Source organism: Colius striatus, chromosome 1 (genome assembly GCF_028858725.1).
Source record: "Colius striatus isolate bColStr4 chromosome 1, bColStr4.1.hap1, whole genome shotgun sequence".
Classification (NCBI taxonomy): Eukaryota; Metazoa; Chordata; class Aves; order Coliiformes; family Coliidae; genus Colius; species Colius striatus.
In genome coordinates this window covers 114,903,398-114,917,287 of record NC_084759.1, presented here as the reverse complement: position 1 = coordinate 114,917,287, position 13,890 = coordinate 114,903,398, and the positions used below count along the sequence as shown (strand labels likewise).

The 13,890-nt window shown below is 37.7% G+C and overlaps 1 protein-coding gene across 5 annotated transcripts in view; it reads right to left on the bottom strand.

Moving 5' to 3' along the window:
- CBLB (Cbl proto-oncogene B) overlaps positions 1-13,890 on the bottom strand; it is a 133,707-nt gene that overhangs the window by 23,657 nt on the left and 96,160 nt on the right. For all 5 annotated transcript variants that reach the window (XM_062003806.1, XM_062003822.1, XM_062003814.1 and 2 more), the window contains exons 11-13: positions 10,515-10,700; positions 7,482-7,847; positions 4,813-4,907 (exon numbers count right to left, since the gene is read on the bottom strand). In XM_062003806.1, the coding sequence (XP_061859790.1) occupies positions 4,813-4,907; positions 7,482-7,847; positions 10,515-10,700 (647 nt within the window). The remainder of the gene's footprint in view (positions 1-4,812; positions 4,908-7,481; positions 7,848-10,514; positions 10,701-13,890) is intronic.

Below are 13,890 nucleotides of genomic sequence, written 5' to 3'. Positions count from 1 at the left end.
GTGTTCCAGCTTGTGACTGTTACCTCTTGTCCTGTAACTGGGTGTTACAGAAAAGAGACTCTCTTCATCCTCTTAAACAGCTGCCCCTTAAGTATTTTTAAGTGGTAAGGTCCCCATTCAGTTTTCACTTCTCTAGGCTGAACAGCCCCAAGTCTCTCAGTCTTTCCTTGTCAGAGAAATGTTCCAGTCCCCTAATCATCCCTTAAAACCAATATTTATGGAAAGCACTTTACATTCATTCACACAGGAGGACAATTTTCTGTTTTGTTACAAGGTGAGCTTGCAACACTTTGAATGCATCAGCTCTTCTGTGGCAATTCTTCTCAGCCTTAGTCTGTGAAGCTACGAGCTGATGCATACTCCAGGTTCTCTGGAACCTGCATGTCGGCAGTGTTCCTCCTAACACTCCCGGAGAAGTGTCATGACAAAGGTTGATTTCAAGGCAGTCAGGACTTCTAAGCCATAGTTCCCTAACAGAATTTTGCTTTTGAAGTTTGTTAGCAAGACACAAGGGAGAGCAGAGGTGAAATACCTTTCAGTGTTCTCTCAACTATCTCAAAGCAACTAGATACTCTGAACATACTTACATAGTACAAAAGGTACTTGGAATTTTATGTCTTATTACACACTCAAAAATACGTACCATCTCTATCACTATGGTGATACTTCCAAAACAGAGAGTCCAATTTTCTATTATGTATAGCAAAATGGAACACCATAGGAATAAAACAAACACTATTTAACTTGAAAATTTCAAATTTTTGGGGCAAACTAGTTCTGTATTTTTTGACACAAAAGTTTAACTTATTTTTTCATTAACCAAATAATCTGACATAAGTACAGTAGGCCAATAAAAGAATAATCGTTTTCACATGTAAGGTCAAGTAGCACATTGCTTGAGTGGAAAATAAAAATCAGATGCCTGGTTGACACACATTTCACTAAAATATGGTTAGAAATGATCAATATAGTAAGACGAAAATAATCAGCAGTGTTTCCAGGAAAAAAAAAAATATCATTGCTTTTCTATTATTGTAACTTAGTAAAGGAAAAAAAAAAGTCATCATTTGTGATGTTATAGTCAGTAAAAACTGATCAAACAAGTAGGGACATGTTAGAATTGCAAAGTTTTAAGTAAGGGACTTTTTGCCTCCTCGTTATTCAGACTAAGATATTTCAGACACAATCAGTGTATCCTTCAAAGAAACCTTTGAAATTACAGACTAGAAGGAATTAACAACTAGAAAGAACAAAATGTCTTGGAGTTGCATGAAACAAACTAGCTCTTAAACAACAACTCTGCAGAGATTGGAGAGTAGGAAAAAATGAGAAACTTCCACCAGATTGATTGCAGTAGCATAGCTGTGGAAAACAAGAGTATTTTGGATCAAGTGTAGTTCAATATATTTATGAGGGCTTAGCACAGTCAATTTAACAGGAGGAAAAATACACTGTAAAATATTCTCTCTGGCATTTTAAATTAAATCATGCTAAATAATACTTAGCTTACCTTCCTGAAAGCAATTGCTGTAGCTGATGGAAATCCTGAACTTATTAAACTTGCTATTTTTGAAGATTTTTTTTTTTTCACCCTTATCCCCAGTTTTTTCCACCTACGTATTGCCACACAATATAATTGATTATTGGGGTATTTTTTGGTGGTAACAAAAACTTTGTTGGAAATAAATTTGAAATAGACATATTAATGCCTGAGTGTTTCAAGGCAACATACAACGATAAATTTTTAACAGCCATTCCATGTGACATTTTAGTAGCTGTTAACTAGATAATTTGAACTATTCATGTCAGATATTGATATTTTTTACATTTTAAAAATTAAAAATGTGCTGTATAGTTTTTCAAGGCCTTAGTTGAAAACCAAATCAGGAAAAAAAAAGTTAATTTCTTCCTCAAATGTCTATGGAGTTTGGTTTGAGCAAATGAAAGATTTTCTTTTGGCTGGAATATATCAGGAAGACTTAAGTTCACAGAATCACAGATAGCGGCTGGAAGGGACCTGTATAGATTATCCAGTCCAACCCCCCTGCTCAAACAGGTTCATCTTGATCAGGCTATACAAGTGGGTTTTAGAAACCTATAAGAAGGCTGTACAGTCTCCCTTGGCAACCTGTGCCAGTGTTCCCTCACCCTTACAGTAAAAAAGTTTTTCCTTAAGTGGAACTTTTTGTGTTCCAGCTCTTGTCCATTACCCCATTGCCCACCATTGGATACACTGAAAAAAAGTGTTGCCCCATCATCAAATACTTCTAAGTATTACAAGTATTCAAATACTTGTAAGTATTAATAAGATCCCCCCTCAATCTCTTCTCCAGGTTGAACAGCCCCAGTTCCCACAGCCCTTCCTCATACGGAAGATGCTCCAGTCCCTTGATCATCTTGGTGGCCTGCGCTGGACTCTCTCCAGAAGTTTTCTGTCCCTCCTGAGCTGAGGAGCCCAGAACTGGACACAGGACTCCAGATGAGGCCTCATCAGGGCAGAGCAGAGGGGGAGCAGAACCTCCCTTGACCTGCTGGCCACATTCTTCTTGATGCACCCCAGGATGTCTTTTGCCTTCTTGGCCATGAGGGCACACTGATGGTTCATGGTTAGTTTATTATTAACCAGGACTCCCAGGTCTCTCTCTGTAGGAGTTGCTCTCCAGTAGGTCAATCCCTAGCCTGTACTGGTGCAAAGAGTTGTTCCTTCCCAGCTGCAAGACTCTTGTTGAGCCTCTTGAGAATGGAGGTTCCTCCATTACCCAGACTGTTCTACTATTCTCCAGGCACTGGGCTTCCCAAGGGCCAACCTTGTCAGTGAAGACTGAAGCAAAGACTTTGGTAGTTCTGCCTTCCCTGCATCCTCCGTCACCAGGGCACCTTCCTTGCTCACCAGCGGGTTCACATTCTCCCTAATCTCCCTTTGGCAGTGATATCTTTGAAAAAGCCCTTCTTGTTTTCTTTTACTTTTCTTTTACCTTTGCCAGGTTTAATTCCAGAAGGGCTTTCCTTCTTTTATCCCTGAATACACTGCCGATATTCCTACACTCTTCTGAAGCAACCAGGCCCTTTTTCCACCTTCCATAGACTTTTTTCTTCTCCTGAGTAGTTCCAGTAGTTCTTTTTTTCATTGATGTAGGCCTTTTGACTTGTTTTTCTGATTTTCTACTTGTGGGGACACACTGATCTTGGGCTTGGAGGAAGTGGAACTTGACAACTGACCAGCTTTCTTGGGCATTCCTACCATCTAGAATCCTTGTCCCATTATATTCTTCCAAGCTGTTAAAGATATTTCTATAGACTAAGCTGAAATCACACATTCTAGTTTTCGATTGGCTTGACACAGATTTTGTGTCTATCCACATTCCTATAATATTCTATGGATACACTACATGGTGTACTTACACACTGTTCTTTAATTCCAGTCTACGTTTGCAGAAGTCTGGGTTAAAATGGGACTTTCATGAAGCAGAATGTTGGTTTTTTTCCCAACAGTAAGAAAAATAATGAATCTTCCCCTCCTCAGAGTCCACTTTGCTTTGGAATATGAAAGCATTTAGTTTATCTATCAGAGTTGTTATGGCTCTCCCTTCCAGACCAACAGAGTGTGGAACACTCCAAGGTTTGCACTGTGTCATGGAAGAAGTAGTCAATGGAAGGCGATTGATCTATAAGAGGACTGATCACACAAGGCATCCAAATGGTACTCCTATGATACCCTACCTTGATCAGATTACAGCACAACACTTAATTACAGAAATATCTTAGTAATGTTCTTAAAATTTGATTCTGAACTGAAAGCAAACACGAAGAACTTCAACTTGGCAATTGTTCTACCTGAAAATATGCCTGTGAATGAAAAGATCAGTGATCCACTACACTTTTTACTTTAGCATCCAGGAAGAAAAAACCCAGTGTATTTATAAAGTGCTGAAATGTATTTGTCTTATGTTACACACCAATGAGAAAATTCTTAGTATTAATATGTGCCGAGTGCCCAGTTATTTTACTTAACAACAAGGATCACAAGGAATACATTTGCAAGAAGCTGTAGGACAACATCAAGCACTGTGATAAGCTCCCATTTCCTTACAAAACCACAAAAATATTTACTAACTACATTATAGCAATTCCAAGCTCTCTATTTGAAATATCTCCTGTTCTGTAAAAAATTCTGGGTGATTAAAAGTGGAAAGATACTTGTTATGCACAGTAACATCTTGGTATTAAACAATCATGTTTCTGGAAGACTAAGAGCAGTCTGCAAATTGAAATGACAAAATTTTTCAAACCATATTCTGTAACTCATGGACATTGACTCCATTTATAATGATATAAAATGGTTTTGTTTGTTCTTTAGCTACAACGAAGAGAAGACACTGGTATGAATCCTGGACAGAGCTCTGTGTGCAGAAAGCATTACTGGATTAGGGTCAAAACGCACACAAATAATGCTCTTTACTCTTAGCACTTTCCCTAGAATGTCTCATCTCCTGCAATAAATAGCTCTGACCATGCTTCTCCTGTAGTAATAGAAAATCAGACAGTATCTGCTTCCACTGCTAAATGAGCAAGATCTGCAAAAAATTATTTTCTCTTTCTATAAAAATATAGTATGTTCAAATAACATTAGAACTGTTCCCACTTAGTCAGTACAACTTACCTTTTCTTTGTAAAACCACATTAAAGTAATGGAAAATGTATCACCAAGTTATATTAGTTCATTTTATTCCTTTTCCCTTTTCTTTTAGCACCAGAGAATCGGTGCTATTATTTAACATTCATGCATTTCTTCCACAGATAAAGTTAACTTACTTTATACTAGGGATGATGGAGGCAGCTGGAAGAGGGGGTGAAAGTCGTGGAGGGACATCATGTTCTTCATTTATCAGATGACCATTTGAAAAGACCTAAAAATTGCACAAGTGTTACAATAGATATCTCCCCTCATTAATCATCACTAGTTCATCAACTACCTGTTACAAAATAGACCTTTAGAAGACTACGGATAAAGGCTTTCCTAGAAGTTTACACTACAGGGCTGTTATCTGAATTAACTTTTTCCATATCTGTTTCAGCTTATGCTATTTAGGAGATGTAGCATATGTTAGCTTAAAACCCCACCAAAAGAGGAAGTTCCACATCCCAGTTACTAGATGGACTACTCAGTTACAGCTGAATTGCCTGGGGGAAAATAAAATTCTCAAGATTGCAAACTGATCAAAGTGAGAGAGATGAAGTACAGTGGGAAAGCAACACGTATAGTATGCTAAATATATTGATGATTTTAAAGTTCTGTGATACAGTGCCTGCCAGAATCTACTCTCTACCCACAGTATTGTCTTCCTAATTCTTGGCTTTTACCAACAGCAAAAAGATTATATTACAATTCATACATGAATCAGGGATGAAAACTCATTAAATGTTTCCCCTGTGAATGTGCATACAGCCTGAAACAATAATTCAACTTTGTCAGTTGCTCCATTTAGCCAAATGGCTTAGATATATAACCTGAAGATGACAGTTCAAATAGCATGTGGTTAAAGAAATACATATGTAACTTCTCCAGACTACAATAGGACTTCTACATTGAGTGGTTTTTGATTTTGAGTATTCCATCAGCTATACTATACTATGCTAAACCACAGCTGGAACTCTATATGAAGGTATTAACCCAGTATCCTCCTACAATCAAATGAAAAGCTATAGCATTTTAAACAACAGTCTAGTTGTAAGTAAAATTTTGTTTTGCCTTCATGCTGATAAAAAGACATTCTAATTTCATATATATATAATATATTCTAATTATATCATCATTAACTTTAGGCATCTTCCATCATGCATGTCAATGTTCTTTACAATACTAATTGAATTTCAGCAGTGTGCTCTGAAAATAACCAAGACATCCATATAAAAAAAACCCAAGGAACAGAAAGGTTAAATAGCTTGTGATCTTGCAAAAAGCAAATAGGGAGAAAAAGTTATGATTTTTAACTACTGTGACTTAACCACAAATTCATCCGTCTCTGCACAGGCCAGTATTTAAGCAAAAATAAGAACAGCTTTCCTCTAATAACCTACTCTATGAATAAATTACTGAGCTGCTTTGATGAAACTAATTAAGGCGGAAGCAGGAAGTTTTTTCTTATGCTATCACTACTTGGTTTCTTTTCAAACCTAAGCCTCCCCAACTGTATGTAGTCCAGCAAGCTGTCTGAAGCTGCCTAATGCCAGAACTAGCCCGTCTACAGGTCTCCTTCTCAGATATCTTCAATTAATATAGAGAAATAATCCTTAGTTAGCTTTTTAATTTTTTTTTTTTTAATAGAAGAGACATCATAGTTATAGATACTATTCACTGCAACCAAGGACAGGAAAGCTTACTTCTGTGAGTAACAGGTAGATGCCTCCTAGTCAAATCAAGCTAGACAATCCATGGAAATGTTACAAGTGTCAACTATGAATGACTTCAGAACTGAAAATGGATCACAGGACATCGAACTGCACATTTGTCCATGAGAAGTCAAAAGCTGTTATAGAGAAATTGTAACAATGTACAACTCCAACAGCTGGAGTTAAGTATAATAGAGAAAAAAAATATCAGCTAAAGGTATTACTGTCTACAATTGATAAAGAAAATGTGAGTTGCAACACTAATTATCCTGAATAAGGTTAGAGTACAGATGATAATACCAAATCAAACAATGCAATACTGGAGTTGTGCCCCTGAGCACTTTCAAGAATGCTGCCTGTGTAGCCAGTGGTAAAGATACAATAAATGATTCTACATTTAGGTTGGCTTTGCATGTAATTATTTTCTCTTTCTTTGAGTCACGGCAGGTTAGATAATTTTTTTCATTAGAGTATACTGAACATCATGACTAATTTAATACTCTTTTGAAAGTAATGTTTTACTGATGAGCAACACAACTGACCTTTACAGTCTTTAGCTTTTTATGTTAATGCACACAATGTATCTGATGATTTAAGTGTATTTGTATACATCATCTGTACATATTGCATAGATTACAGACTGAAGAGGTTACTAAGTCCTCAAACCACCTATGACAGAGGTTACTGGAATATCTGCTATTTCATCACGAAATGTAAACAAAATTTTGGCATAAGACATTCCTAAATTAGATCTCAGATTCTATAAAACTATACTACAGCATAGAATGATACATTATTACACGGCATAAGTTATATGGATAATCTGCTGAAACAACATAGCAAAACTCAGATTTTCTCTCCAAACTCCAGGGTTTCATGTTAAAATTGTAACTTAGACCCTCGTGTACTATTGCTTTACAAACACAGTATTTAACAAACTATTTATGACCAACTTATTACTGAGTATCAACAGAAAAGATTCAGAAACAGCAGATCAACATTGACCAATATAAACAGTACGCTAGTCAATGCAATACAACTCTGCAGAAGGGTGACAAATTTGGATTCAACATATTCAGCTCATTTCATACCTTGGCACCTTCTGCAGGCAGCTCGCGACGTCTGTGTTTCCTCATAAACCCTGGATCAGAACTTATGCGGTTGTGCCTTCCATTTATGTTTGAAATAGCAGTCAGTCCTGGTTTGGGAGAAGCATCACTCCCTATTCGACATCCTACCAACTGACTTGTCCCAAACACATCTCTGGGGCAGCGGCCTTCAAGAGGCATTGGCTGGTCTCTGGAAGGCACACTTTCCGGATGATGTAGGTGTCTGCTTATCCTGTTGTCTGGTGGAATCGGAGGGGGTCTCTCCGGTGGGGGTGGAGGAGGATCACGCAAGGGAGGTGGTGGTGCTGGCAAAGGTTTGTCTTGTTTCCTCACCATGCAAGGAGAAGACTAAACAACACAATAAGTTTTTAAAAAAAAAATAAATTCACACATAGGCATGCATATTTCTCCCACAATCCAGTACAGCTTTACCATTTCTGTGATTATTTCAAGGCAGCACAAGAGTATTTGCTAGTAAGTTAAATGCTAGTCTTTTCTTTACTTCCTATAGACAATCTAGCTTCTCTTCAGAAAGCATGCCCTCATTTCTGCTGTTGCATGACTATCCCAAGTAAGGAGTGGAAGGGAGAAAGGACAACTGAGGCAGGTTTATCTGACACTTTTTTTTCCCCAGAATCCTTTGCTTTGATCCTTTGAATGATTTATTTAGCTGCTGAAATGAATTCTGAAGAATATTCGGAAAAAGAAAACCAAACATTTCCTGATGTATGAAAAAAAAAAACCACAAAATAAAATTGGCATCTAAAGGGAAATGATAAAGTGACATTGAATGAGCATAAAAACCCCATGATTTGTCAGCAAGTGGAAGAAGAAAACAGCTATTTCATTTTTAATCATATACCTAGGAGTGACTTTGCTCTTTACATGACATGAACTTTTAAGAGTGCCCAATTTCTTTGAACTGCAGTTCAATTTATCAGGTAACATACTTATTATGTAGTTATGCTTGTAATTAGCTCATCTGCAAACAACCTCTGCCAGAGTACTACTATTTTCAGAATTGAATTATACCATAAATGGTGAAATGTTTCCTAAAATTATGTGTACTAGTACTAAAAAAATCTGTAAATCAAGTTATCACAGGTGGCTGTACAGCTTCTAAGAACAGAAAACTGTTAAACCAAAACATTTCCATTAGGAGTGAATTACTAACAGCATTTTACACAATAACTGAGATTAAGTGTTTAATTCACCTGGCTAGTTAAGAAAAGCATTCTCACTGTCAAGACAGGAAGATAATGGCTGGGACCAAACTTTTTGTTATAGCTTATTAATATAGTTATAATTTTCCATTACAGAAATCATTTTGTTGACTGAAGATTAATCTTGACAGGACTATTTTTTTTTTCAAACACTAAATTATTATTTGTTACTCTCATATTATTTCTCTCACACCCATCATTATTTTTTTCTTTAGGAAAACTTTCAAGGAAAAAAATAGCATTTTCCAAATAATGCCACTGAAAAAATTAAAGCAATGTTAATGCTATTTGTAAAAAATATTGTTGCAAAATTAACTTTTAATGGATGTACCATATGTTTAGCATATATCCTCAAGGTGTTATTAATTCCCTCGTATAATTTAAGAAGTGATGAAAGAATATTAAAGGAACTATTAATACTTTCTCCTCTAAATTATAAACTGCTAGAACCTTAAGAGGAGGTTGAGCTTAAAGTAAAAACCTGACAAAATAGACTACTTCATGTTGGATTACTATCAGCACACAGGTTTCAAATAACGTTTTGAACTTGAATTTGAATTCATCATGTTCCTCCTCTCTAAACAGCATTTACAATAAAATCACCAACTCATAACAGAGAACAACAAACATAGCATTTTTTCTCCTGCATGCTCAAAACATCATTCCATCTTTAGTATCATTAGTTTCACAAAACACAGTTTACCATCTATTAGCTATAGTCATTATTATTCCCCTTGAAACTCGAGTTCTAATATATGCCACAATGTTTTGAAGGCAGTGAATCTGCACATACTTTTATTGTAAGTATATTGGGAAAATATAAACCATCATCAGAGTACAACTATTGTTGTTAGCCAGCAACTAAGCACCATGCAGCCAGTCACTCACTCCTCCCTCCTCCCAGTGGGATGGAGAGAATTGCAAAAAGGTAAAACTCAGGGGTTGAGACAAGAAAGGTTTAATAAAATAGAGTAACAATAATAATATTAAAAAATAGCAATAATTAAAAGGAATATAGCAAAAAGAGAGAGAAATAAAACCCAAGAAGAGTGATGCACAAAGCAATTGCTCAGCAATTGCTGGCTGACGCTTGAGCAGCAATCTGCCCCTCCTGGCCAACACTCCCCAGTTTCTATACTAGGCGTGATGTCCTGTGCTATAGGAATACTCATTTAGCTAGTTCAGGTCAGCTGTCCCAGCCATGTTCCCTCCCAGCTTCTTGGGCACCTTCTTACTGGCAGACAATAGGAAGCTGACAAGTTCTTCTCTTTGGATAAGTGCTACTTAATAACAACATCAATGTGTTTTCAACAGTATTCTCATACTAAACCCAAAACACAGCTACTAGGAATAAAATAAACTATCATGGCTGAAACCACGACAACAACGTACAATGTTATCAAGACAATAATCTTCAAATCTGTTTTCAGGAAAATCTCACTTCTTTTTATTTTAATGAATTGAGGTTCATTACAGAACTGATCCACTACAGTGATGTCTTTAAAATTCTGACCATAACCAAGCCCAATATAATCAGACAGATGTCACGTTTGACCAACAATCATAGCAGTAAACATCTGACTATGCAAAGGGACAGGCTAAAGTCAACTGAAGGAGACAAGAGACTTAACCAATGTGCATCTAATATGAAGATTTTGTAAGCTACAAGGAATTAAAGTTCTTTTGGACAATAGCTAAGCTTCCAAAACAATTAAGCAAGCTCACCTTGAAAACAATAAACCACAATTTCTCAATATTTGTATGTAAATAAAAATGGTTCAGTGAGACTTACCTTTGGAGATCCAGTTGGGCTGGCACATGGTGACCGTGCCACCCCCTTCTGAATAAGATCCAGTCGAGGAGGTACAGGTGGAAGACTAAGATGTGGAATTTGTAGAGGGTCTGGAAGTGGTTTTCTTCTTTGTGCAAGAGGGGAAGATCCCGGGGAGGTCACTGGTGAATTCTGCCTCTCAGTGCACTTGAAGACAGAAAAAAAAAAACCCGAACTATTTACCCGATTATCAAGGATACAACATCCATTCTGTGAAACATCTGAAACTTTGTTATGTACTTTCTAATAGTCATTTATTATTCTAATATATTCTAATATTTATAATTATTCTAATATTTAAAATAGTCAATTATTATTTATAGACCATAATGGATACTCTGCTGTTCTTTTAAGTAAGACAGTATAGGTACCCATTGTTACTGAAAGAGATGTCCAAAAGTCATTTTCTCTCAAATCTAAGATCAACTTGTGATGAAAATAAAATAAGACATATTCCACTGTGGTGTTTTGGTAGGAGGAGGGCTACAGAGTTAACTTTTTTAAACAAATAGCTGCTAGAAGCTTCACCAGTAGCTGATAGGGCTAATGCCACTCAGTCCTAAAACAGACCCCACAGCCGACCCAGGCCTGGTCAGTTAGTGATGGAGGTAACACCTCTGTGAATAATGGATTTGACAACGGGAAGAAGTTGCTGTGCAGTTGCTAAATGGCAGCAGCAGAAGGAAGTGATAACCTGAGAACATTACAGACACCAAGGTCAGTGGAGAACACGGCACTGGAAGAGACTCCCCTGTAACCTGTGTTGAGGACCATGGTGAGGCAGCTGTGCCCCTGCAGTCCGTGGAGGACATTGGGGAGCAAAAATCCACTTGCAGCCCAGGGAGGACCCCACGTCAGAGTGAGTGGATGCCTGAAGGAAGATGTGACTCTGTGGGAAGCTCACCCTGGAGCAAGTTCCTGGCAGGACCTGAGAGTCCGTGGGGAGAGAGGAGCCCATGCCAGAGCAAGTTTGCTGTTAGGACTTGTGATCCTGTGAGGGACTCATGCTGGAGCAGTCAGTACCTGAAGGACTGTTCTCCTGGTGGATGACTCACATTGGGGCAGAGTGTAAGGAGCTGCTCCTGTGGGAGGCCCCATGCCAGAGCAGGACTGTCTCCCATGGGGAGGGATCCCACACTGTAGCAGTGGGAAGCATGAGGAGGCCTCCCCCTGAGAAGAAGCAGCAGCAAAGTCCATCTGTAATGAACTGATCATATCCCCTACTCCCCCATCCACTTGTGCTGCTGGGAGGGGATGAGGGAGAGTCCTGGGATGAAAGAGGGGTGGAGTGGTGTTTTAAGACCGTACTCTGCTTTGATTAATAAATCAAACCATTTCTCCCCAAGTTGAGTCTGTTTTGCCTGTGACACTAATTGCTGAGCAATGTCCCTGCCCTTATTTCGACTCTCTCCCCTGTCTAGTTTAGGAGGGGGAGTGATAGAATGACTTAGGGGGGACCTGGCACCCAGCCAAGGCTAAACAACTATATCCAGTGATTTGTTTCAAAAACCAAGCAATCGCTGACATACAAAATGTAACAGAGGTAACTACAGGTAGGGATCACTTTGATCAAAACTTTCCTCCTCTTTTTGAAGTTTTTCGCAGCAATGCTGTATGTCCCCATAGTGATGACAGGGATGAGTCTAGGAAGTTCTTCAACCAGGTAAACAACATTACCCTTCTTTACATATACTGACTATATGAAAGAATTTTAAGATTTACAGAAAGAAGTGTCTGAAAGACACACCTAACATACAGGAAGCTGTAACACTGACTAGAATAGTATGAAAAATCATTTAAAAGTTAAAGATTCTTAAAATCCAACATGTTTTTAATCCCATTGGAACAGGAGTTTTAATTTACATTATAATCTTCTGGTTTCATATATATTTGGCATTTAGCTATCTCTATCCACTATATTCCATTGTTGATAAATCCCAACTACCAAAACGAACTGACACTTTTTTGGAAGTAGTTAAGTATGTGAAAAGACTTAAATTTAAGCTTTTCATCAATGTCTTATTTAAAAATACCAAAATAATCTTTCAGTTCCCTGAACTACCATTGCCTACAGCCACAATGCTATCACAGCATGCCATGGACCCAGAGACTTTAAAAGGGAAGTGATGATGAATAACAGGTTAAGGAATAACTTAAGGCATGAGGGGGAGAAAGAAAAAAAAAAAAGGAAGAAAATAGCTGCAAGAAACACAGTTTCTCTCCCCTACAATTAAACTACCTCTTGGTGCAGAAGTAAGAGAGAATACTCTTCTGGGAGAAACTAAAAATTATGATTCCTTACTTGGATCTACAGGTACTAAAAAAACCCCAGAACAAAATATTCTACAGCAACAGGTTTTCTTCAACATTATCAGATTTCCACCACAATCCCATTAAATCTGTCCATCTAATCTGTCCAGCTACATCATTTGATGTTTGTTTACAACTAGGCCAACAAGATGGTTGCATTTCATGCGGATACCAGGGCATTAACAGATCTACGCAACACGTACTATTTATGGCAAACTCCCTAAGGATGAAGAGCTTTTAAATTTTTCTTTGTCACCTATTGGAGATCTCTGGGTATTTCCTAGTCACTGGAAATAAAGGAGTCACAAGAGCAGCACAGTGTCAAAAAGGAAAAACAAGCACAAGATTAAGACACAAACTAATAAAAGTGAACTGGCAATGACAGAAGACAGATCTTCAGCATACAAAGGGGCTCTGCTGCAACACACACAGACCTGTGCAATAAAGATGTAATTAAGGAAAAGAACACAGACTCCTTTGTAACAACATGGACTTCATCTGGTTGGCGTGATTGTTGCCAAGGGCAAAGCAGCTAAGACTTTGCAATTGTACTGCAGGGTGGATCACACTTGTGTTACATAATCGGATGTACTTATTACTGGGATATACTGGTATCAGTTTGCCCCTAGTGGTTGTGAATTCAAGAATAAGCTTGCTTCTGACATTGATTACAATTTCTTGTGAGGGTTTTTCTGACAGAAATATTAACAGTCAGGCTATTGAATCAAGAGGTTTAGCTTCATATGCCTTTCTGCCAGACACGCACATATGAAAGCCCACTCAACACAAGTGATTCACAGTTATATTATCCTGATTGTTAATGTCCTGCTGGACTGGGCTTAGTAATTTATAAACTGCTTAACAAAACATCTAAGAAGGTCCAAGCAGACCTACATCAGAAGTGGACTTTTAGTTTCCAAGTTGTTCTCTGACTTTATTTATAAGCAGATAAGAGTAACTCATATATTTGTTACTTCTTGTTAGGATAAGTTATGACCTAGACAGATTAGCATAATCTGGACTTAAA